Source organism: Nelumbo lutea, chromosome 2 (assembly GCF_056320005.1).
Source record: "Nelumbo lutea isolate HS-2025 chromosome 2, American lotus-T2T, whole genome shotgun sequence".
NCBI lineage: Eukaryota > Viridiplantae > Streptophyta > Magnoliopsida > Proteales > Nelumbonaceae > Nelumbo > Nelumbo lutea.
The window spans coordinates 8,837,907-8,864,051 of NC_142685.1; the positions used below are offsets into that span (position 1 = coordinate 8,837,907).

The 26,145-nt window shown below is 37.4% G+C and overlaps 1 protein-coding gene across 11 annotated transcripts; it reads right to left on the bottom strand.

Moving 5' to 3' along the window:
- Positions 1-8,767: 8,767 nt before the first annotated feature.
- TPST (tyrosylprotein sulfotransferase) lies at positions 8,768-25,555 on the bottom strand. 11 transcript variants are annotated; one of them, XM_088972680.1, is made up of 14 exons: positions 25,232-25,536; positions 25,075-25,128; positions 24,329-24,394; positions 23,748-23,925; positions 23,577-23,648; positions 22,248-22,536; positions 17,693-17,836; positions 14,316-14,420; positions 14,085-14,229; positions 12,846-12,895; positions 12,670-12,735; positions 12,440-12,559; positions 9,860-9,982; positions 8,768-9,119 (listed from the first exon to the last, which is right to left on the bottom strand). In XM_088972680.1, exons 3-14 carry the CDS (start codon positions 24,375-24,377, stop codon positions 8,979-8,981), a joined length of 1,482 nt encoding a protein of 493 aa, XP_088828806.1. In that variant the 5' UTR covers positions 24,378-24,394; positions 25,075-25,128; positions 25,232-25,536; the 3' UTR covers positions 8,768-8,978. The 11 variants fall into 11 exon arrangements, with proteins under 11 accessions (XP_088828806.1, XP_088828807.1, XP_088828811.1 ...); XM_088972681.1 differs by having other exon boundaries at positions 25,327-25,493; XM_088972685.1 differs by having other exon boundaries at positions 23,577-23,661; positions 25,232-25,493.
- Between the last annotated feature and the right edge of the window lie 590 nt (positions 25,556-26,145).

The window sequence follows — 26,145 nt, forward strand, 5'->3', positions numbered from 1 at the left end:
CCCACAGCACATTTCCGTCGTGTATTGGGAACATCTCCCGATGATGTATCAGAGATGCTCTCAATACGTGGCAGGGATGTGCTGTGGGGCGGAACATTATGGGGTGGAGATGTGAACTTGGATTTTCGTCCACACATGTCACATTGTCATGGGGGTAGATTTGTAGTGGAAGAAACCTGTGTGACGTTCAGGCTAAGGCAGGTCAAACAAGCCTTATGTGTGATGCGAGGCTAGGAGTTGTCCAATGAGATGGATCCACCAAGGTCAATAGCATTGAATCATGGCCTCATTGTGCATGGTTGGGGTTCTCTGCTGGTTCTGACTAGTCCATGGGAGGCGTCGCTTACGTGCTAAAGGGGGAAGGCCATGATGTGAAGCGACTCGGCGCCAATGTGAAGGGTTTCCTGTATGCTGATATGATGGACACTTGTGTGCCATGTTGATAGGCAACTGCTGGGCCAGAACACACCCATGCGCTAAGGGCAATGGGGTAGCTCGATCAGCTCAGACATGGGGCTGGCGAGGTGTAGGGATATGCTTAGGCCAAACCCACATGCAGAGCCTCCCTTGAGAGTCGGTGGTACAGTGCCGGTCCATGCACTGTCCCCATGAACATGTGTGCACTTATGAAGAACCCTAGTAACCATGTTAGCCATTAACTAGGACCGCCCCGCAAGGGATGATGGTCTAAGAGTGCTAAGGTCAAGCACCCAAGGAAGTCGACCACCCCTCCTCAAAGAGTATATTAAGCTTTTGATAATTTACTTGAAGATGACATGAAATTTTCCAATAATCTTTATGGCAAAAATGACGGTGATGTCCCTTATAAATCTGACTTTTATAGGCAAAGATAAGCATATATCAGACTATGACAACATGTCATCGGATGATTCATGACAATTTCCATGGAAACCATCATCACGTGATTCTCCTCCCTCCATATCCAACCAGAGGAAGCTAAGCAGCCCTATTTTTTTCTAATTGAACTTATATTTCCCGATTTCACATCTCCTCCCACAGGGCTGCCCCACATTGCTCCACAGAGGGAACATCTCCCGATAATAATAGGGCGGCCCCTTATCCGGAGGAGATGTGATCTCGTTTTCCCCAGGCCACAGCCACACAGCCACACAGCCACACCACGTTCGCCAACGACTATACATTTTTTTGTAATACAAGAAAGACGAAAGATAGGGCTATAGTTCCTGCTTCCTGGTCTCTAATCGATCTATAGTAGAGTGCCAATCTCACGGTTGACAGAATTTTGATTAGGTTCAAAGGCATTGTCTTAAACTTAATGGACCCTACACTCGATGACGTGTGCAAGTGATATATCTACCATGGAAGAGAATTTCTATTTTCAGAACAGAAGAGCGTTTGGCTTGGTAAATCGTGAGGGGAAGTGCGTGAACAAAAAGTCTTTCCAATGGTTGGCGATCGATTGATTGGTAGAGAAAAAGATGGGGGGCTTAATGTCAAACCTAATCGAATGACAGTATGTCACTAATGTGTTGAAGTTGAATGAGATATAGAGTAAAATTTTCGATTATTAAATTGGCTCGAGTGACAATTTGTTCTCAAACCTTAAAATACAACAATTCAATATCCTAATTTTCAATATCCAGCGATAACTCATTGTCGGTCGGCGCATAAAAAGACATAAATATCCATTTTATAACCGAATTTAAATCATTTTTGAAATGATGAAAATGACCATTATATTGATATTCCTCTTCCGCCTCCACCTTGACCATAAAATTCGATGAATTGGCTCCCGGATAATAAACAACCTCAAAAATGCCTTTTTACTCTCGCTAACTCAGCCCCTCCTACTCCTCAAGAACCCCTTTTCCATTTTCACAATGGGAGAAGCCATAGACCCAACATGATAATTCCACCAAATAAGCTTCATATAATAACCCTCTCCACTTCCAAACCCTGTCCCTGCTGCTTGACCTCACAGTGTGCCTTACCCCCAAAAAAAAAACTCTCTAGTTTGGTTCTTCATAAAAATCACTGAATCTCCAATAACAAGCTTCTTATGATTAACGGACTTACTCTACCCAGTCATCAACAAATGCTAATATGGCAAATGTGTTGGAAATCCCACATTACACCATGAACATATCTCACTGTAATCGCCTATACTGGTGGCTCTGCCTTGTAGTTCAGTGAGGGAAATACTGAATCTTCACAAAACCTAGGAACTGAAAACCCACCTCCATTGTTTGCATCACTTGGTGTCAGGATATTCGAGAATGACAAAATCTTTTCCTAGGAATCCTCAATGTCACCGTCCTGCGACAATCCTGTTGCAACCGGCGGCATACGAACCATTCCCAAAAACAATCGATCCAGCGGTTCAAGACGTATTTTTGCAAAAACCTCAATAGTATCAAGATTCACTAGGAACATAACCATCACGATGGTGGGGATTTTTAACTCATTCCTCTCAAAATAGGTTGTGTCGCTTTCGGCAAATCGTTCCTCTCAAAAACAAAAACAAAGATCATGATCTCCTACAATATTGTTCACCATCGAAAGCCCATCTCTCCTCTTTATTCTTCTTCAAGGAAGCGAAGATGCTTCCCTACCAGAGTGGGCATACCCTTCAAATGAACGATACCAGGTGATAAACTTTTCATCTCGTCATCGTTGTTGTAGATGAATCGAGTGTGCTTCCCTGTAAATCCCAGCATTTTCTTCTGGTTCATGTTCATCTTTCTCAGTAACGACCAAGTAACAAGAGTCTTTCGATATTCAGCAACCTCTTTGTTCTTTCCATCCATCCCCGAGACGGATTGAACACAAAGTAGATTAGATTTTACATTTTAGAATTCAATTGGATAGGAGGGAAAAAGAATGGTTAGTCAGTGAATGCCACCTCTTCTGTCGTTCCTTCAACCCAGATTGAAGAGAAAGGGAACATGGTAAAAAGAAACGAAAAGGGTAAAATTTGAATATTATCATAAAGGTTAGTTTCGGTATTATAAAATTATTTAAATTGCACCTAATGTCACATGATGGCTCTGGACTGACAATAAGTTAACGTTATGTATCAAATTGTCACAGGTATTGGATTTTCGGATTTTAAAGTTCCGTAACCAAATAGTCACTCGACCCAAAGTACAGACTACTAATCAAGAATTTTCTCTAGATATAACTAACAGTTTTTTTTTTTTTGTTGGGTTCGACCAATTGGAAGCGAGATCTGCTCCTCACGAATAGGCACCTTGCAGGCACATCCACCGTGCATTGAGAGTATGTCCTATAAATAATAATTAATAAGTATGGGAAATATTCTCAATACATGTTACGATGTGCGTACAAATCACATGTGAGGCAAGGTGTGAGTAGCAGAACGGGTCATGTTGGGTTGATAATTAGACGTGGCTTCATTAATTGAACTTGAGGAAGCAGTACGTAGCTTCCGGAATTCCACAAATTGATAATGGAATCCTGAGGAGAAGTGTTGCTTGATCAAATCAACAACTAGTTTTGTACGAATAGGTTAGATTTTGAGCAAGGCAAAGCAAAGCAGCAAAGAAAAAGAGGCCAAGCATATGGCCAGGTCACTCAATTCATAAATGGCAGCCCATAATTGAGCCCACATTCAAAAATCAAAAGAATGTGGCCAAACCAAACTAACTACATATGGATATGGAATGATGGTATGGTCCCCCACCCCTGACTGACCCCTCTCCTGACGGTGTGGATTTGCCAAAGGACTTCATCTCCAGGTAGTGAACAGTTGAAACTTGAAAGAGTAGGATGTAACCAGTTGGAAAGAGACCAGACCACCCATATATATAAATAGATAGATAGATAGATAGACAGATATTAGGGACGAGTTTCATTTCGTTTTCGTTTGGGTTGCCGATTCATAGAAAAATTATTTGAATTTGAATATATATATATATATCGGAAACAAATAAGGCGTGTCGGTGCCGACTGCCGACACATGCATAGTAGAGCCGACAAAGTTACCGTGGACGTGGAGGGGGTCCTTCCCGTGACAAAATCTGACAATACAGCTTCTCTCAATTCCTTTTCACTCTCTTTAAGTCTAAACGCATGGACAAAGGGCACATGCCTTCCTCACTCACTGCAAAAGACGTCGGTGCGTTGTTTTATTAAAGAAAACGGTGTCTCTCGCCTAAAAAAAATTAAAAGCAAGCCGGAGTCTGTGTAGTGTAGTGTGTCAGTGTGTGCTACTGGCACAATATAACTATTAACTAAGACTGTTAACGCCGTCACTCATCCACAATTCGACGGTTGACATCATTTATTAATCATGCAGCCACGTGAGCATGTGAGGTGGAGCTCCAGCCTGGAAGTGAACACCCAAATGATGTGATATGGCGTCCACGTACGTTTACAGGTCATGGCTTGGCTATTGATTGGTGAAGTCTGAAGACAATATTTGAAATATAAATAATTAATTAGACTCGTGACAATCGCTTTTTTTGCGCGAGTTTGAAAAGCCAAAGCCCAGGTTGCATCTTGCTTGCATGCGATATTTTTATTTTATTTTTTTATACATAGAAAGAGAGATATATAGTGTGGGTTGTGGCCTTGTGGGTGCATGAACAAGGCAGCAACCTGAGGACTACGACGCTCCAGATTAATTTTATTTGGTGGGGTACTTTTTTTTTTTTTTCTGTAAAAATAATCCGGATTAGGATAAGACCCATACTGATGGATTAAGGATCCGTTTGGTTTATCATCAGAATTGGAATGAAATTTCATTCCCAAGAAAGGGGGAGAGAATGGCTATTCCCTCAATGGAAAAATGTCATTCCACTAGAAATGGAAATGAAATTCAAATTCCTTTCAACCAAACAATTGGAATCGAAATGACTCATTCCAATTCTGATTCCAGACTCCTATTCTCACAAATCAAACAGGCACTAAATGGTTATGGACCTATGCATTTTAGGACTGAATTGGTTCCGCAGCCTTCTGTACAGCTATTGTGTTTATTTAATCTTATCTCTTTTTTTTTTAATGATGTAAGTGTAATAAAAGTATTAATATGCTGTACGGTCCAAAGATATCATCAAATAGATACACCTCACAAATATACAATTTATATGACAATTATTTAGTTAGTTATAATTTTATTGGGTTAATTTATTTAAACCTCCCCCTTAACTATTTGGTAATTTTTAAAATTTCCCTTATTCTTTGCGTATTTACTTAAATATCCCCTATTACACAAACTTTGCTAGGTTGGTATTATATTAATTAAAAGTAAATATGGTTCATGCAATTGCACCTGGAGTTGAGTCAAGGAGAAAGGAGAAGAGAGACAGAGCTGTCATTTGTCATAGAAGAGGACGTTGCATCTGCCTGCTGCATCCATTATGTAGAGTAGAGAGCTGACAAGCAACCCCAAATCCTAATTAAAACCCTAAGCCATATCTTGTAGTAGAATTAAAAACTTGATTCACTCACTAAACCTACAATTGCTCCTTTTAAACTACGATCAAGAAAATAAACAAGTTTTATTGTGAAAGAAGGGTATTTATAAGGGATTATAGCTAATAAAGGTAATTTTTGGGTCCTAATGTCAATAAAAATAATCATTTTAATATAATTTTTAAAATAAGTTATCTTTTTTTTTAAATATATCAAATAAGGGCAAAAACATTATTCATCTTCTTCTTCTGGCTCTTTCCCATCTTGCTTCCACCCCAGCCTCGCGAATCTCAATGACCACCATCCACCAGTACCGCCACTGCCGCTCAGCCCACCTCAGGCAATGCCAATCTAACGACATGCCTCTACTACACCAACCTTGGGGTTTTCGCCCTCACCTGGTGTTACAACGTCATCGGTCGAGATCTCAATATTGACCTCCACTTCGATGACCAAGAAGATGAAGATCTCTTCCTCTCCTCCTATTGCCTCTACATAAACCTATTTTTCTTCTAGAGGAAATATGGTTCAAAGAGACTCCACGACAACAGTCTGACAAAGAAGGTTGAAATCTATTGGGATCTCACCATAGCCAAGTTCGTCGCCTCAAGCCTCGAACCCCAATTTGGGTTCTACATCACCGTCGTCGTTGACGATGTGATGACCTTTCTTGTCGGCAATTATTAGAGGGAAGCATACAGTGGAACCAAAACAGGGAAGTCCAAGAGAAGAAACCATGTGTTGTTTTCGAGAAGAGAACATGTTTTTTGGCAACAAGGTTTATACAACAAAGATAGATTTGGAGGCAAGACCAGAGACATCTCGATTGATTGTAGCGTGAGTGGCGATGAACCCAAGCTTTGATTCAATGTCAATCGGAAAAGGGTATTGCAGATTAAGCGATTGAAGTGGAAGTTCAGGGGAAACGAGGGGATTGAAGTATACGGGATCTTGATTCAGGTGTCCTGAAACGTATATACTTGTTGAGAGAAATTTATTAAGATGAACAGTGTTTTTTACTTTATTTGATATATTAAAAAAAATTAACCTATTTTAAAATTATATTAAAATGATTATTTTTATTGATATTAGGGCCCAAAAGTTGACCTTATCAGCTATATTCCCTATTTATAATCCCACCATTTAAACAATTGTGGTTGTAGATTACTCCAACAGCACAAGTATTTATAAGTAGTGGTTATTTGGCCAGTTAGCCCGGTTAGCCCATCATCTAGCGTCGTTTTTAGCCATTTCCATCATTTTTAACAATTAATAAGACTCACTTATCACAAATATTTTTTTAATAACTTTGATGAAGTTATAATATCATATATATGTCCAATTTTTTCTACATATTAACAATTTTTATATTTTATTATATGATTTATGATCATGAGTGAACCTATTTGACTTGGATAGGTGAACTGCTGACCCATCACAACATTTTTGGTAGTTTCTAAACATTAAAAATAATGTGAGAAAATTAAAGAAATAGCATTCCTTTACAACCCTTTAATTAAGGTGGTATTCAGTTCTTTGGTCATCTCGTGGATGGCCCATTTCGGTCCATGCTCATTTCAATTGTGTAGATCATTCATTTATGATTAACTGTATAGATCAGATAAAATGCAATAACTAGACATTTATGATTGACCACATAGATCATTCATAAAATGTATATGAGATACATGAAATCAAAAAGTATGATGTGGACCATACCTATAGAACACCACTATGGATGTGAAATGGTCGCATTCACACAACATATCTACAATTTAGAATAATTGTGGACTGTAATATGGTGTGGATTGATCCCTGCCACAGGGTGTAGTGTGGATCGATTCACACTCACTAATTTCTCATCCACACTCTAGAAGAGACCCTAGAAACTCTCATCTTGATCAAATGATGTTATTAATGCATTGTTTGTTTATTTTTCCTTTTCTTGTTCATATACTTTTTTTACAGGTGTAACAACTTTGAACAGAATGAAAAATTAGTCCTCGGCATCAGGCAAACGAACACCGAACCTAATTCTAGAAATTGTATGACTATCCAATGTGTTAAGGGGCTAAGTGAAAAGCTGATCTGCCACAGAACTAGGAACCAGTTCGGCTAGCGAAATCCAAGTTGGACGCACGAATTGGAGACGGACCTCATCATGGAACCCAAATTAGGTAAGAATTGAAAGAGGATACCAAGATATACAGTGGATTTGATCTTGTAATTTTCTAAAATTCAAACTAGAAGCCTACAAGGTATCAAGGTGGGTGGGTGTGTGTGTCTAGACTCCTCTAGAGACACTTCTCTAGAGTGTAGACCCACCATCCATCCATTACATTAGGGTTGTTACGCACAAAAGTTTCAGTTAAAAACCAGCTAATAGGAGATTCTTTTGGTAGGCGCTGAAGATTAAACTAAAACATGTACCAACCACCCACCATCACTGCCCTGGAATTGGAATATTTCTTGGTTAAACTTGTACCAAGTCAACATTGTCAAAAGGCCGAATAAATGTGGTGTAGAATTGCAGATACTTTTGAGTCCAGTCACCGCGTTATCGCATTGAGTAGATCTGGAAATTCCGTAAAGTAGGAGCTTCTCTTTTGTCACTTCTCGGATGCATCGATCAAGTTCCATACACTTTGCGTTGACATGCTCAAATCTCTCTCTCTCTCAGATGATGATAATGATGATGAACTAGCATTTTCTTAGTCCAATAAGAGAGAGGGAGAGCGCAAGGTTTAGTTGAACGTTTTGACTGTTTAGCAGGCTGTGAACCTTACCAGTAATAAAATACATAGGGCCCACAGGGCCATAAATTTATTACTACATAGGACCTCATCATTATTCATTAATTTCACAGCCCGCTGAATAGCAAAAGCATTCCGAATTGAAAATTAGATGAGGTTTGAGAAAAGATTGGGCGAAAACTAGGTGTCAATCAAAGGTGACAAATTATACGCAGAACAAGTTCAATCAACAAGTATAGGAATATTAAGGCTGTGTTTGGTTTGAAAGAAAAAGGAAGAGAAACCAAAGGATCCCAATAAAGCTGAGATATGGAAGAGACTACATTCATTCTTTCACCGTTGGGTGGTTCAGATCCATTACCCCATCCAACGGGTGGCGTACCAAGTAATCAATTGTAGCAGCAGATTATGTCAATAATAAAAGTAATTATAAGCATCTAGCATGAGGAGTGGCACCTACAGGAGATAGCATATTCCCCTAGAGCCCATGCCAATCTTCAAAACCATAGCTTCCTCTATCTCATAATTCCAATCAAGGAAAAGTAGAACGTAAAAGTGTAAAACAAACAAAAAAGTAATGAAAAATGGTGGAATTTGGTGAAGACACCTGGAAAGAACAATGCTTCTTGTTCAATGTAATCAAACAGTCTCATAACATCAAAGCTAGTTTTGGCTGTCTAAGCTACATTGAGGGATTGCATTGCCCATGGTAGCAGATCCGGGACAGGGTCTCAAGCTGGTCCCTTCCATGTATTCGCGGCAAAATTGTGTTGTGTATCCCTACATTTTCTCATTAGATTACATTCATATTTTGAGTTTTGAAGTTCTTCTTCTTGCACTTACAAGCAGAAAGATGATAACAAGGAACAGTAATACTGTTACAACTAATAACGAAATCTTCCATTGGGCTGCATGTGAATTGCTAAGCGCACTCTTCTGCCTCTCCTGCAATATTATACATAATCATGCAAATCAAGTCACAAAATAGATTCAATAGTAGGCTAGTAAATTTTGAAATGATTGTCCTCAGAAGTTCAAACTATTGAAGGCTATCATAGAATAACCTCCTGATAGTCCATGTTTTATGGGAGGTAACATGCTTTCTGATCCATCTCATCATCTGAATGGTATGGATTGAAAATCATGTATAGTTTCTGCAGAAAGGATCTCAAATAAGGTTATTGTTCCATATGACACATGCATCTATACATAACGGTGTAGATATACATTCAAGAGCATGAATAGAACTGAATTAGATTATCCCAAGAAATACTTGACAAAAAATACTTTCTAATTAAGCACTCAACAAAGGGCCAGAATAACTGAATATTTAAGGAAGGTGACCTACAGAGTAATCCATTAAGCAGAAGGTATGGGGGTTCTAATGGGAGAGGTAGTACATTCACAAGATACAATAATCCAGGTCCAAGCACGATTCCTGCCTTTATCCTTTGATGGAATAACCTAATCATTATCATACCTCTAATCCATATTTTGTAAGCCACTAAATTCTTATCAGAATTATGAGTTACTATTTCTAATTGTGAATCCCCCTTTCAATTCAAAGGCCTAGATGCCCTAAAATTCTTTAATATATTTAACTGTATCTTGTGCATCTTTCATGTGCAGTAATAGAAAAAAAAAAATCATCATGGCAAGTTTGGCAGCTAAATATTTCAACCAACCTTCTCCATGAGATCTTTCTGTTGCTGAAAAAAGATGCCTTGGGCATACTTGTAGAGCTCCACATCAAGACTGTTAAGTGACATTATTTGCTTGAGAACTGCTTCAGGAACCTGACGACGTGCCTGTCAAGAGACCAGATGTGAGCCGGAGGTGTATTTCTAATTAAAAAGGATATTCAATTTCTTCAAATATTTGCTATGGATACCTGTCAAGTTCTTCAAATATTCTGTTAAACAGGTGTCTTTTTATAATATAAGTTAGAACATTCTCATATTTCATTACTTTAATTGCCAGTGTTGCATGAACATGGACATGGGAGTCACAATCCAACATGTGTTCAAAAGTCTGACTCGACAAGATGAGAGAACATGGACTTGAGACATGTTATGGAAAAGTATATACTATTAATATAGTTACATATTTTTTGAATTCTAACATCATTAACCTGCAAATTGGGGTCTAAAATGTTGCTTTTGTTATTTTGATGCAAAAAATGGCATTGACCTTGTACGTTCTTTTATGTCAAATAAACTAAGAGATAGAAAGGAAATGCTACATAGAAGTATCATCCAGAATCCAAGGGGTGGACTCCAATGCATGTCCAACACAAACATGTCCATTTAGGAGAGTCCATGCAACACTGTTAATTGCATTATTTAACATTATATACATTCATCTTGTACATTACCTGTTCATTTATGTCAAATAAGCTAAGCTATGGAAAGGAAATGCTACATAGAAATGTCCTCGAGAATCTGTGGTGTGTTGATTCTGATGTGTCTCCAATATGGACATGTCATCCATTTAGTAGAATCCATGCAACACTGTTAATTGCATTATCTATCCAATTAAGCCTCCTAGCCTTGCGAGATAATTTTATGGATTTTCTAAGCATGGTTACATTCCTTGTATAAAACCACCTACCAATATGATTTCAGAGGGATATGATCCACCACAAATGTGTTCCAGCTCAGAATTCAACTCCCTATTTAATAGAAGTCTCCTGGTCACCTTATTATCAGAATATTCAGAACCACTTCCCATATTAATTTAGACCATACAAAACCAATGTGAATCAAGTGGCTAGGTTTGTTCTTTGTTGCTATGGCTATCTTCAAATCCATGTTATATTTTGGGGAGTGAAGTGTATGTTTTCCATGGTGCACCGTGCACTATTAGAAAAATATCCTTAATATCCATGTGGCACTCATCTTTATTTCTTATGGTTGGCCACTGTGAATTGCCACATGGTAAAAAAGATTTGCAAATGAAAGACGTAGAGAGACATTCCAAAAGAATGATAGACAGACCAAATTTCCCATGATAGGGAAGATATCCCAATAATCAGAAAAATTCTGGCAATTAAAGACTAAGCATGATTCAAGATTTATAGAGGAATGTGGGCATAGCCTTCTTCCCTAAACCATTAGGTTTTTTGGAAATTAAGATACTTGACCTCATTGATCCAAGGTTCTAAGTATCGATACGGACTGATGCACTGGATGAGACGTATCAGACTTTTTAAGAGAGCACTTTAGATTTTTCAGTATTTTTCAAAACCTGTTCAGGGGAGTCCGTATAAGGCCTGTCTACCCCTTGAAATAGGCCAAAACCTCAAAGGCTAAATCAATATGATATACATATCAGCCAATACGGACCAATATGTTGCAAAATTTTGATCCTTGCATTGCTCAATTCTGATAAAAGGGGACAAACCACACCTTTCCAAGAAAGGTAAATGTAGGGGCTACACTATTCAGTTTCTTTGAAAGGTCACAAATTAACATCAATCTTGATATTGGAATACTCCCCTGTAGAGATCACCCCTAGTCTATCTTGACAATCAGCCAAATCATTTGCCAATCTTAAAATCCACTTGAATGAGCATCTCAGTTAAGATGCTATAACTTTTACTTATCAGATATCTAAGTGTCCAGGGACCTTTAACATTTGCTAGAATCCAGCTGACTGCCACTTAATAATCACCATCCATTACTATCCCACTCTAGCCTGCATCAGCCACTAAGCCATTAGGTTCACTAACAATCCTCTTAATACTAAACTAAAAGGTTCAAATTATCAATACACCTGATGTGCACATTCACTCCCCTTTTCTAGTCTTTTTTTCCCCAAAATTTTACAGGGTATAGGCTGGGATACCCCCCTGAAACTGGTCAAAGCCCAAAACCCCTTGATTTGAGTGTATCAATATATGATATGCCCAACACGGGGTCACAAGAGGGCTGGACTGGATACCAATGGAATGTCTGGCATTTTTTACATGAATTGACTGCTCCTAGACTCTCATTTGTCAATCCAAGATTCTACTATTGCACCAAGTAATGGCCCCTTGAGGTAATATTAAACTACCCAAAAACATAAATCCAGCAATGCTAAAAGGGCCTAGAAACCAAGAACAGATAGTTAATTTAATCCACATTTTTTTAGAAAAGAGAGAGAATTAATATGCATGTAAAAGAATTATATAAGAACAGATTAAAAAGAAAAAACAAAAAAGAAAGACAATCAAGTATGTAGTCGAAAACTTTGAAAAGGCTTTTGTTTCATGGAAACTTTACCTCCTTTGAAAAATTTGCCGGGGATATTCTCTTCAATGAAGAGAACCTTCGGCGTGATTGGGCCTTTCGCAAACTAGAAATGCAAACCTCATAAGCTTCCATCAGTTTTGCAACTGTCATCTAACAAAATCAAGGATCCCACACATCACCAAAAAAGAGAATTTGCTTCAATAAGTAAGAACAGACTGGAACTTGAAAAGCTTAAGTTTCATGATTTGAGGGGGTCTTACATTTTCTTTTGCTACTTGAACATTTTTAGCTGAAACTTCACTTTCCTTTAGTTTGTTGGTGGTATTCTGTCATTCAAAAAATTGTAGTGGTAAAATGACACCTAAATTAGTTTCATACTTTGAACTAGCCCAAGGCATATTTGTCAAAAAGCTAGCCCAAGGTCTAATATGCTTGCCTGAATACGGCCCCCATCACCTTCAGAATCTGGAAATAAAGGGCTCAGTTCTGAAACACAAGTAGTGGAGTATAAGAAATTTTATGGTCAGACTGGTAAGAAATACAATCTTTATTTTGTATTATCTTTAGCATAAAGTAAATAAACAAAATAACAAAAAGCCCAGGGGTTACAACTGCTATCATGCTCAGTATTGTGGCTTTATACATACAACCAATGACACATCCCTCAAGGAGTAATATGTACTGAGGCACTTGTTTGGTGTTGTGGCTCCCAATATTAACTATATCAGATATGGAAGCACAAAAAAAAAATGCACTTCTCTTTTATTTTTTTCTTAACTAAACAAGGAAGAAGATCTGATCAGCTGCACCAGTAAGCAATGATCATCACTAGAATTCTCTCAAAGATCATCCTATTTATAAGGATTACAAGATCATCTACTACTATTTTCATTGCATGTGCTGATGATATAGTAGTTACAAGTAACAATATGCAGGAGACAAAAGTGCTTAAGCATTTTTTAGCAAAGGACTTTGAAATTAATGAGGTTTTGTTCATATTATTCATATCCCAATGCAAGCATCTGTAGGATTTACTCAAGGAAACAAGAAAGCTTGGATCTTGGCCTGTTGATAGCACAAATGGAGATTAATCTGAACTCTGAAGTTATGTTTAGAGCGGTAGACCAATTTCAAATGTGGGAAGGTTCTAGAGAGTAGAGATCGGTTGGTTAAACTAATGTATCTTCACCTAATCAGAACTGATATTGCACATGTTGTTGGTCTTGTAAGCTAGTTCATGCATTCTCTATGAACAGTTCATGTGGCATCACAGTTCATTTGGCAGCTATTAATACAATCTTTAATTATCTTAAAGGTTCTCCTGAGGAGCTTTGTTTAGGAAGAGTGATCATTCTCTGATGCATGTCTGACGTGGACATGTTCATTTAGGAAAGTCCGTGCAACACTGTCCTGGAAAAAGGTTGGGTTCTGATTCTTGTGTCCACGTCCATGCAACACGGCTTTTATATTAGACAAAAAAAAAAGAAAGAAAAACGTGAGCAGCAAATAACTTCCAGGATTGTTGAACTTTATGAACCAATGGTTTTCTTCTCTGATTTTTATTTTTAGCATTTTTTAGGTGTGAGGTTTAATTTCTGTCACATAAAACAGTTTACATATTTCAATTACAAGACTAAAAGTCAAATGATTAAGATAGAAAATTTGTAATCCATACCAGACTTGTTGTTTGATTGCTCCATGCTGGAACTTAATGTATGGAACTGGGAAAGCACCTGTTCTCCAACCACATTTGCAAACATTGTTGCAGATTCTCTGTGGTCTTCAGTGAGCCCAACATATAACATATCATCTAACCTCTTCTGCAAGATGTACAATCTTATGAGCAACATGAGATCAAATAGCTCATGACAAAATATTGTGCTATTCTGAATCCCAATTTCATTACCTTTGCAACTTCAAGCACATATTCACCAAGACTCCTGTACTTACTTATACAATGACGCACTTCATGTGATTCCGCAAAATAAGAGTTATTTGTCAATCCTGCAACCTGTTAATAAGATCAAATTTCCAGCATTATAACAATTTAATCCACTTTTTCCATGTCCATACTGAAACATATTCTCCGCAATTGCCCACACTCACACATCAAAAAAGATACAACAAAATAGGAACTGGGAATAGCACCACCCTCCTGGACAACACAAATGGGAAAAGGAAAGAAGGGACAAAAGTAATATAAAGAAACAAAGCCAAATAAACTCACAGGACCTGAATTCCCATTACCACTTCTCCAATAACACCAAAAAAAAAAAGTTCCTAGCCTCTGGCAGATGGTATAACCTCCAAGATCTATCTCCTTTCCCTTCCAATGACAACTCATTCCTCTTCCTCAGCTAGAATAGCTCCTATAGAGAATGCCCACTCTTTCTGAAAACATGCAATCTCCTTGTATCAGCAGGACAAGCCTATCTGTTGTTGGAGGCAAATAATTCCAAATCCTGGCACAAAAAAAAAGGACTTCCCCTAGGTGCTAATCCAAAGGAAAGTAGGTTTTGGAACCGTGGTGGAAAAGTTTGAAAAAATATTGACAGCCTAGAAGAGAAACTATATTTCCTTGGGGGGTAGAGTAACTTTGATTAAGGCAACTCTAGCCAACTTGCCAACATATTTCCTGTCAGTCTTTAGAATTCCTAAAAGGGAGGCAAAGAGGTTGGAAATTTTGATGAGGGACTTCTTATGTGACCTGAGGAAGAGAAAAAAGATCACTTGATTAGGTAGGAGGTGGTTTGTCGAATCAAAAAAAGCAGGAGGTCTAGGATTAGGGAATGTAATGAGTAAGAACAAAGCTCTTTTAGGTAAATGGCTTTGGAGGTGGCCCCTGGAGAAAGAGAGGTTATGGCATGAAGTGGTGAAGAGCATAGTTCTCAAGGCGACGCCTAGGCAACAAGGCACCCTTTGAGGCTCGCCTTGCAGTAATCGCCAAACAGTTTTTTACTTCCTATTATAAAATACTTTTTTTTTCATTCTTTTTTGAGATTATAATTATAAAATAGACATTATTAAACTAAAATAATCATTTTGCGTGCTTATATACTAATTTCTTTTTATTGTTTTCTTATTTATTAGGGTTTAATCAACACAAACATTGCTAAATGCTGTACTAAACCCCTCAAAGACTTCAAAACCTGAACCAATAAGTAAGGAAGAACTTAAAATACTACTACTACTACTACTACTACTACTACTACTACCATTACTTTATCTTTTCTTCTTTTCCTATAACAAAAATAAGGGTTCGTCCCCTATATTTTTTGAATTTTATATTCCTTCTTCTTTTTCTTCTCATGAATATGTTGATTTTTTTATAGATCTGATGAATATGTTGATTTTCTATACTTTAATATGAACTTTATACTTTTCTTATGAATAATTATTAAGGAAATATGGTTATGGTGCCTAGAGAACTACCCTAGGATCTATGTTTTCAACATAAAAAAAATCCATCGCCTGGGCATCCCTTGGCGCCTTGAAAACTATGGTGAAGAGTATCCATGGCTGTTTTGAATCAGGTTGGGATGTGGGGGTATCCCGAAGGGCTTTGCTCACAACACCCTAGAATGGAAACTCCGTTCTTTTTTGGGAAGATATTTGGGTAGGCACTCAACCCCTAAAAGACAGTTTCCCTTCTCTCTACTCCATCTCCCTCTTTAAAACGATAACTATTTCAAGGTTCCTACCCCCCCGGGTTCTCCCTTTGGCTTTAAACTAGGATTTTGGGTTCTGAAGAGGGTTAAGGGATGATGAATCTACTTGTGTTTCAGAGTTCTTGTTGCTTGTAGACTCTGTGTTTGGACCCCCTCTAATCCGGATAAAAGGGTTTGGTCTCTAACCCTGGTTGGCTCTTTCACTTGTGCATCCTTCTTTAAATTCCTTTGCTCCACCCCCTCCTCTCAGGTCTTCCTTGTTAAAAATGTATGGTCAAGGCCAATACCTCCTAAAATAGTTGTGTTCTGTTGGGAAGCCTATTATGGTAAGATTAATAATGTGGAAAACTTGCAAAAGAAGAAACCTTATATGTGCTTGTCCCCAAATTGGTGCTTTATGTGTAAAGTGAACGGTGAGGATTGTAACCATTTGCTAATATATTGCTCTTTTGCTGCCAATATTTGGAATTGGGTTGTATCATTATTTTGGCGCAGATGGAACTTGCCCTCCGAAGTAAAGCTGTTGTTTACTCTGTATGCCTTTGGGAGATTGACGAAAAGAGGGAAGCTAATGTGGAAATGTATCAGAGTCGCTACCTTGTGGATGTTATGGGAGGAGAGAAATGCTAGAATTTTTCAAGAAAATGAAAGAAGCCTTGTTTAAGTCAAGGAGTGCACAATGACAATGACAACCTCTTGGTTGAAATCTTCATACTTGTTAGCGGATTACTCTTTTGATGATTTAGGGAGAAATTGGGCAGTAGTGGATTCTACAGTCTCCACAAAGAACAAACCATAAGTAGACTGGAAACCCCCACTGAAAGGAATGGTAAAATTGAATTTTGATGGTAGCTGTCAAGGCAACCCAGGGCCATCGGGAATAGGAGTGTTTCTGAGAAATAAAGACAGCAACATGATGTCTTTATTTTCAGGACCAGTGGTGTTGGTGATTCTGTAAGGGCTGAGATACTAGCATCGGTATAAGGCATACAGCTGGCCAATCAACTTGGAGTGGAAATTTTGATAGTTGAGGAGGATTCCAAGGTAGTAGTGGCTGGCTGACAAATCCAGAAACAACTTGTTGGGGTTACAGGGATCTGTTAAAGAAAGTTAACTGGCTGACAAGAAAATGACAGTCAAGGTTTAGTGGGTTAGCAGATCAGCAAATGCAATGGCTGATTCTCTGGCCAAACAAGGGTATCAAGGGGAGATCTGTTTCGGGCTACCTTGTAATTGTGTTTCAAGGTTGTGTGTGTTTATTGCTTATGGTTCAGTCCTTCGGGGAGGTAACACCTCATGCCTCCTCCTATGCTGACTGTACTCTCTTTATTTGAATTAATAAAATTGCTCTCATTTATCAAAAAAAAAAAAAAGGTGATTGAGTCACTGTTCAAATTGGTGTGGAAAGTCATGTGCATATGGGGATTATTCTATCTTATATGATTCCCATTGATCATCTCTACACACACAACCTTCCTCCTAACACATATCATCGCAGCTCCCGATTTGTACATCACAAACAAAGCAAGATTAAGGCACCATCTGTTATAATTGCAAAATCAAAATAAAAGCTTAGGATCATTAAATATGGAATCACAGTTATATGCTGAAGTACCTGTAATGTAGCTCCATTGTGGACAATATCATGTGCTATTGGATCATTGATAAATTGATGTAATGGCATAACAATCTTTTCCATATTATATGAACCATTATTATCATCAATGCTGCTAAAACCACCTTGGCTTCTGATCTCTCTCTGTACGTCAAATAAAATGGGAAATGCAATTATAAGCAAGATCTTTTAAAGGAGTTCCATACTAGTAAAACAGAAAAGAGAAAATAGGAAAAGAGTATTCTACTCCATACACAAAATAGCATGATCAGACTCAACTGTTGCAGTTACATAGGAAAGAAAATATCCAAACAGCAGATTCCCCACAGAAAAATTGGTAAAGGCCAAATCAGTAACCTACATGTGTCCCTCTAATTCAACTTGAAAATAGTCTGTATCTATCTTCGTCAATGATGCACGAATACCCATACAAGGGTGGGTGTCATATACCAAAAGTAGAAATAGTACAGTACAACAGTCCCCTTGGGTAGGTATATGTGTCCTTCTAGGCAACTAACCAACTTCCCAAGAGGAACAAGCTAGAAATTTCAAAGATCCCACAGGTTCTTTGAATTTAGTTAGCAACTGAACAATGGACTGATGATGATTACACTCATTGGAGATTGAAATCCAAAACTGTAACTATGATTGCTGCTGGTTTCAACTCCCAAATGAACTTACTCCTTCTGCTCAACCCCGTCCAAGGCCAGGCTAACAGTAGCTCCATAACAGACTTGAGCATAACCCACCTTATGCTTGTTGCTTTGATGAAGTGCAAAGAGATCTCATAGACCACTGGGTAACGAGTACATAGGTGGTCTATAGTCTCCATTTCCTGCCTGTGCATGTTTGAGGTTAGATCCCGAATTTGCATGTCTCTTCTTAGCAGAGTGTCCTTAGTAAGACACTTTCCAAGGGCTGCAGACTACACCAGTAATCCAATCTTTGAGGTAACAATGGTTTTCCGCACAGTTCTCAAGGAAATGTAACAAGTCTGGGGGCTCTTAGGTTCTCTGCAAAGGATCTAATTGACAACTCTCCTTTTTTGTCCCACCTCCAGCTCCAAGAGTCTTCTTGGTCACTTTAATGTTCTCACTTCTTAGCTGCTGGAGCAAGTTTATCACATCATCCATCTTCCAGTCATGAAAATTTCTTTGAAATCTGGAGGACCAGACCAAACTTGCTCCCCTAATTTGAACAGTCACTCAGCCATTGTAGCTTATTTGTTCTCTCTAACAAGAACGATTGTGGGAAAACTTCCTCCAGAGGTCTACCAGCATGCCACAGGTCTTTCCAAATCTATGTTTTTTTAACTTCTGAAACGTCTTACTGCATTAGGAATCTTCTTGTGCTCCATAAAATCCCTATAGCTAGCATTAATCCTCTCTGACTTCAAAGCCACATTCTTCTTGAATATATTATTCATTTCTATTTACTAGATTACTTCTCATTTTTAAGTTATTCTTTCTTTTTTAGAACATCAATCAATGTCTGAAAGATCCAAAATTATTTGTTTAACAAAATAACAAATAGCAAACATGATTTAAGAAACAGACCCAGACCAATTTGTTAGATGTTGATTTGTAGGGAACTTTGCACCTTTAAAATCAGATGAAATCATTTCTTTACTCATCTCATATTCCTTTTTCTTGGTCATGATTTCTCAGACGACAATCTGCTAGGAATTTCAAGGAACTAATCTGAATGAACTTAAATGAAACCTTACTGTCATAATCTACATATCTTCGTGGCAGGCTCAAGTGAGAAGGAACATTGATGATCTTCAGTTTTCCAAGGATATTAAATTGAATTTTGATGGCAGCAAACTGGTAAAACTGATCTGGCTGGGATAAGAGGTGATTTATCCCACTAGACTTTTATTTTATTTTTTATTATTATTTTTTTTTTTTTTTTGGGGTGGGGGTGTATTTGAAAGATTGATCCAATGAAGCTGAAGTAATTTGTCTTTCCTATCTTAGGATCTTGTTTTGACTTTATTTCAAAATTAATTAGTAACACCATCAGATGAGCCAGAGGATAAGTAATTGGTGCATAAAAAATGACTTTTCTTTTTTGAAAAGTAGGGTAAGTATTATATTAATGATTAAAAGGTATACAGAAAATCCTTTGTACAATGAGACTGTACAAGAAACAACTGATCAGAAAACTGAAAGTTCAAAAAGTAATCAAAAGTCAGCAAATCATTCTTATGAACATCCCTGAATAAACTGTGATTTGTTAGACATGATTGTGTAATCTCAACATTGAGATTGATAACAGCTTCTACAGGGTTCTTTTTCTGCTCAAATATACAAGTATTCCTCTGTAGCCTACTGAATACAGTTCCAAAGAACATTCCCTTTCTTATTCAATCCATTCAGATTCTAGCAACCCAATGACTCTACTGAATCTGGAACAAACTATTGGACCTTAAAAGCCTTAAAATAGTGATGCCAAGTTCTGCTTGTAAAGCTACACTAGTACAGTGAATGAAAATATTGTAGATTCCAAGGGAACTTAATGTTTGCTGATTATTTTGCTAGAAATGGGGCAGGATGCAGGATGGAAGGGTAGCAGCTTTCATGCCATCAAAGAACCCTACCAGGGGCCTTCTCTTTCCCCCCTTCATATGTTATCAAGGCCTTTTTTGTTTCTTAATGAAATTATATCAGTGCCTGTTAAAAAATCAGAAATTTGTATGCAACACATAATTATAATCCATAGCTAGGCAAGGAAAATTGATATACACGTTTATGGTGTTTGGTGTGTTGTTGTTTACTGATGGCACAGTATTATTTTATTCTGTTTTATTATTTGTTAATTTATTTATTTTTGTTTGGGTAGAAGATGGCATAGTATTGATTGACAAAACTAGAGGGGATTAAATGCAAAATTGGATTTATGGATAACCCTAGAAACAATAGGTTTTAAAACTGCACAGAAGGCAGGATTTCATTGTAAAGTTCAAACCGACCCCCCCCCAATGAAAGAGGAAAAAAAAGACTTTAACAACTAAGGTACCTGACACCTTTAAATAAATGGCATTAAATTATTTCACCAAAATAATTAAACATTCTTTTTTGACTGGTAAGTACTAAGTTGAAACTTTACTAAACTGTGCTAAACAATAGGGATATAAAGTAAAAGTTCCAAGCACCCCTCCTCAAGACTTCAAAATAATCAAACATTTCATATCTACTAGATATAACTTCAGTGAAAATAATTATCATCTCCTTAAAAACACTAATTCAGCTATAAGAAAATTGATTTCTCTCAATAAGTTAAGAATCCTGATAATTCCGATACGTGGGGGCCATTTGATAACAGCTGAAGTGGCTGAACTGAAAAGCTTATTGCTTTTTTAGCAAATAAGCTTTTTAAGAGGTTGCGGGCTCCTTAATGGTTGAAGCTGAAGTTGGGCAGGTCATTATACCCTTAAAAATTCCATTATTTAATTATCTTATCAACTAAAAGACAAAGCAATATATCTTTCAGTTCAGCAACTTCAGCTGTTATCAAATGGCCCTTAGGCAAAAATGTATAACTAGGAGATAATGTAAAAGATATTTTCCCACCCTTCAAGAAAGAAAACATGGAGGAGGAGACATTGCAGGAAATTATTTGTATCCAGGGAAATCAAGACCATGGTCTATATGCATCATCCAATGGGATTCAATTAGGAGATCCTCCATAATCATCCAGAAGAATGTGATAAATCAATCATCAAATTGTTAAAGTGCCATTTGATAAAAGAAATCTTATAAGTGGACTCATTGGTCCCATTCATTCCACATGTTAAATTGCTAGTGTGCACTATGCTCAGTGTATGTGGTTGCCAAATTGTTGCTATTGTCATTTAATGAGAACAGAAGAAAATTATTAGAGATTAAGACCAGGAATGCAGAGAACTCCAATAGAAGAATTCTAAACAAAAAGCAGCCCAAGACACAGCACTACAAAATAAGGCCCATAAGCCAGCAGAGAAGCAGGCAAACAGCAGAATAAAAGGAATTTCTTCTCACAGCATTTCAAGCAAGCAATTCTTCAGTCAAATTAAGGTGTCAAAAAACATCCAAGTCTGGGAAAAATTGTCTTATCAGCTTAGTTCACTTTCGACAAAATCTGCAATGGCAATGTTCTTGAGAAGTGTTCCATTTTAATTGCTAGTATGCCCAGCACAGATGAATACAACTCCAGGCCTCTACTTTGGGTAGCCAGCTACCAGGAATCGTGTCAAGTTATCCTTGTGATTCTTCGAAGAACCATCCAACTGAGTGAACAGAAGTGGTTGCTAATTCAAATTAGACACGTAATGGCAATATTTATCTAAATATTGAAACCAGTGGTAATATTTTGTAAGAATTCAACTGCATTAGAAGAAAAATAGAAGATAACTACTGATCAAAAGAATCTTCACAGTATAAATGTGAGATAAAGAAAGGACCAACTAGGCTCCTTAAAAGAAAAAACTGGAACAGAGTTAACATGGTAAGAAGTGGAGGAGCTACTTATTTAGACTCATAAATAAGTTGCTAAATTACCAAAGGAAACATACCCGAGTAAATAAATCTTCTCTTATCCAAGGAACCAAATACTTCCAAGGCCAAATATCCAGTGTACTTACTCCCTTGTTCTTTGGTCGTATCCGTCCAGTCATTTGTGTTGCAGATGTTAAGTTAGGATGCACTAGAAACCTAGCTGCAACCTCCACTGAAAACTCATAAGTGCTAAAGACACGATCAAGTGGGTTTCTTAGTATTGTTACCACAGAAGTACTTCCCCTCGGAAGCTTGGAGACAACACTATAGTCATCATGAGTAACCATCAATCTGCAATTGGGTTTGCTGCAAACAAGGCAAACTAATACCATTCACAACTACTTATAGAAGACAACATGATGAGGTTTTAGAACAGTTGGTTGTTGTAGAAGGGAAAACTTGAGTTACAGTAAGCATCTGCTATCTATCACACTGACATAAAAAATGAGCTGTTAATATTTTTTTGAAGAATAAAGATAAAATTTTATTAAAAATAAAAGAGATACATTAGGGAGGTGATAAGATATCACCAAGGGAAGAAAAGCAGTCTCAAAGACCCTTTGAGAGTCCAAAACCCATGCAACTTGTTGACAAAAAGGAACCCCCAGTCAATTCAAGCTAAGAACAAGGAAAAGTCCCCAAACCAATCCCCAGCTAAGAACAAGGAGCTGTTAATATTATCCTTGTTGACTGAGAACTTTAGGTTTTATAAATATCTATTTTAAAAAAAAAATTCTTTGATTACTGTTTCTGACAAAACTTCAACCTGTGTTAGGTGTTAGAATTCTAGGAGTATGAGAAACATATTTCATTTATGAATTCCTTATGAAAAGTGAGCTGCTTGGGTCCTCTTTGTGGAAAATGTATTCTGGTCTAAGCTCTCATCTGAAGTAAGGTCATACGGGTCATACTTTTATGAAAAGAGTTGCCGAAAAACATGATTAAGAAGTTTCATGGGATTCCAAAAAGAAAGTAAAACAAAATCAGGATCTGCTATGTTTATCACCAAGAGTATTTTTGATCGATTTCATAGAAGCGTACACATCCTAAAGGCAATATCTATGATGCCAGAAGGGTATGATACCAGAAAACTTTGAGTAAGCAGAACCAGCCCCCCAGGTGAATTTTGATGAGTACCTATTGATTGGTCACCATTTATATCTTCTATGATGCCAGTTGATTGCTTATCAGTTTTTCAGGCACCATGCCTTGATGGTATCATAGTCGGATTCCATTCTAAAAGTATTTCAATAAATATAAACCTATATATATATATATATATATACATACATTTTTTGTGTAGAATATTAACAACAAAAGAGTAAACATCTGGTATAGATAATTACCTGGGATCAAAGTGCAGCTTATCATATGAACGGGGGCACTCCAAAGAACTATAGTATAGTCTTCTTAAGAAGCTGTTAGTCAAAACTAAGAATAAGCAGGGAATGACAACTATTACTAAGTATCAATTTAAAAAAATATATATTTTTTTAGGTGTCAAATGTACAACTTACCAATGGAAATATGTACGTCCTCCTGTTCTGGGGATGTGGAGAAAGAAGAGCAAGTCCTGCAGTTTATGTTTGTCTTCTTTGACTTTTGTTTCAAGAGATGATGCTGCCCACCTCTTGACAGTTCTTTGGCAGTGCAGAAAATCATCCTCAGTAGGAGAAGCATTTAATGATGTAAAGACTAGTAAAATATTTGAAACTATTAGTTAGTATTAATTGAAGAAATATCTAAACCAAGAAAATAAATGTAGAAAGAAGGCAACCAAGTAATTTATGATTGTTAGCTACAGATAGCAGAAAGGTAGACACTCCAGGAGCATTATCAAGTTGGTTTCCATCTCAAAGTGCAATTTATCTTGTGGATATCCAATCAAATGATTCAACAGAAAGCTTAAAAACTAATGATTTGAAGAAAAGAAAAAAGAATAAATATTTAACAGCAGGGCCTAGAATGGAAATCATCTGTCCAACTAACCTAAGTTTACCAAAAGAAACGCAGAAAAGTGGTGGGCATTACATTACTTATAACACGTAAAGAACTAAAAGGGCAAAGGCAAAAGCAGATAGAAGAGGCCGATGCATACCCACAGCAAGAAGCATCGCCAACACAACAACGTTTTGAGTAGGGGCCATCTACCTTCTCGATTGATCTAGTTCCAAGAAAAAGAAACGAGAACATAAGGATGCCTATTGCATCAATAAAAGACATAAAAGGAGGAACGGATACTAGAACAGAAGGAAATCCTGTTGTGATGATAATAAAACAAAAAAAAAAGGAAAATGTAAGATTTGTTACAGATTACCAATATTCAAAAAATTCAAACTCCTCACAATTTCACCTTTAGCAATCAGAATAAAAAAGAAACAGAACTGAACAACAAGCTAAAAAGCTTTGAAACTAGAACAAGTGGGGAGAGAGAGAGAGAGAGAGAGAGAGAGAGAGAGGGGGGGGGGACAAAAGCCTAGAAAGAAAAAAGAAATATATATAAAAAAATCTCGTCTTTAATGATGAATTATGAAAGCAACCCCGATTTAAAGATAAAATAGGGACATAGGAAGAAATAAAAAGCTAAAAAAAGAAAAAGAAAAACCTTCTCCAAACAATGAACTTACAATTTCCGTATCAAAAGAAAATACACTAGCCGAACATATAAAAACTAGTATATTTTGAATTAAAATATAATAGAAAAGAGCAAAAGCAATCAAGAACAAACCCTAATCAAGCACAAGAGAAGAGTAGTAACAGCAATTTAAAATTTTTTTAAGGTGCGAAACGGCGACAAACATTTACGCTAACAAGAGAACGAAACTAAATGGTAGTTTGCCCTACCTGTCTCGAATTCCGGTATCTCGTGCTCATAAATTCCCGAACCGTGTTGGAATTCTAGCAGACAAACTCGCGATCAAAAGGGTCCACAATAGCACCATTAGAACATTCCGGGGCTGCTAAAATTTAATTAACATTCTTACCAGAATACTAATATTACCATACGCAGGGATGAAGATTAAAAGGTGGAAGATAAGATTTCTCGCTGCTTTCTGCTTCTACTTCTACAGTTGGTATTCAAAGACCTACTTTTACCTTTCTTAGTTGACAATTTCATGCGTTGACATTGAGGGAAAGAAAGATGATATGACCTAATTCAACGATTTTTCCTACAAAATAAATAAGAAAGCCGGAAAAATATGGAAAGTCCATAGCATGAATGATGACTGATGGAGTCATATGAAGTCCTTCACAGTGTTCTCACTTCTCACACGCACGGGGGCAAAATAAAAGGTTAGAAAGAGCAAGTAAACTGAATGATCGTGCTTTTCGATAACGTGCGCCGTGGAAATCCATATGAAGTCTTCTGACGCGAGATTCCAGATACTTATAATCCTCAACCCAAGGCTCACGTTAGAAGATTGTTCGAGGCGATGGACCGCCAACCTTTGAATGTCCAGAATGACGAAAATGTCCTGGCCGCACTGCCACTGACAATGGGGGTTTATAAAAGTTGGTGGAGCCCACCCAACGTCGTAGTTAAGATCTAGGAATTGGAGGTGGGTCCTAGTCTCCTATGCACTCTCTATCTATCTATTTGTTTACCTGTGTGTTTTTTTTACAAGTTACAATGCACTTGCTTTCAGAGTTCAGCTTCGGTCAGGGTCATTGGAGCAGTTTTTACAGCCTTCCATTGAGAATATCTCTGTACTTGTATGCGTTATTTCATGGAGATATTCCTAATGAAAGATTACAAATTATGGTTGAAACAGTGTGGGCATAGGCTTCAGAGAAGTCAATCTCATTCCGCCTTTTCCATTGGAGTCCGGATCTCCTGCTCATGAGAATTCTGCCCATATTTGCCAACATGACATCACAATCACACATTGAGAATATCTCATCCTTCTGCATAAT

Coding starts and splice junctions, on each gene's coding strand:
- TPST (XM_088972680.1), bottom strand. CDS start 24,377: ATGGCCCCTACTCAAAACGTTGTTGTGTTGGCGATGCTTCTTGCTGTG. Junction 17,837..22,247: donor GAGAAGATTTATTTACTCGG/GTATGTTTCCTT, acceptor TTTGACGTACAG/AGAGAGATCAGAAGCCAAGG. Junction 12,560..12,669: donor TTCAAGTAGCAAAAGAAAAT/GTAAGACCCCCT, acceptor TGATTTTGTTAG/ATGACAGTTGCAAAACTGAT.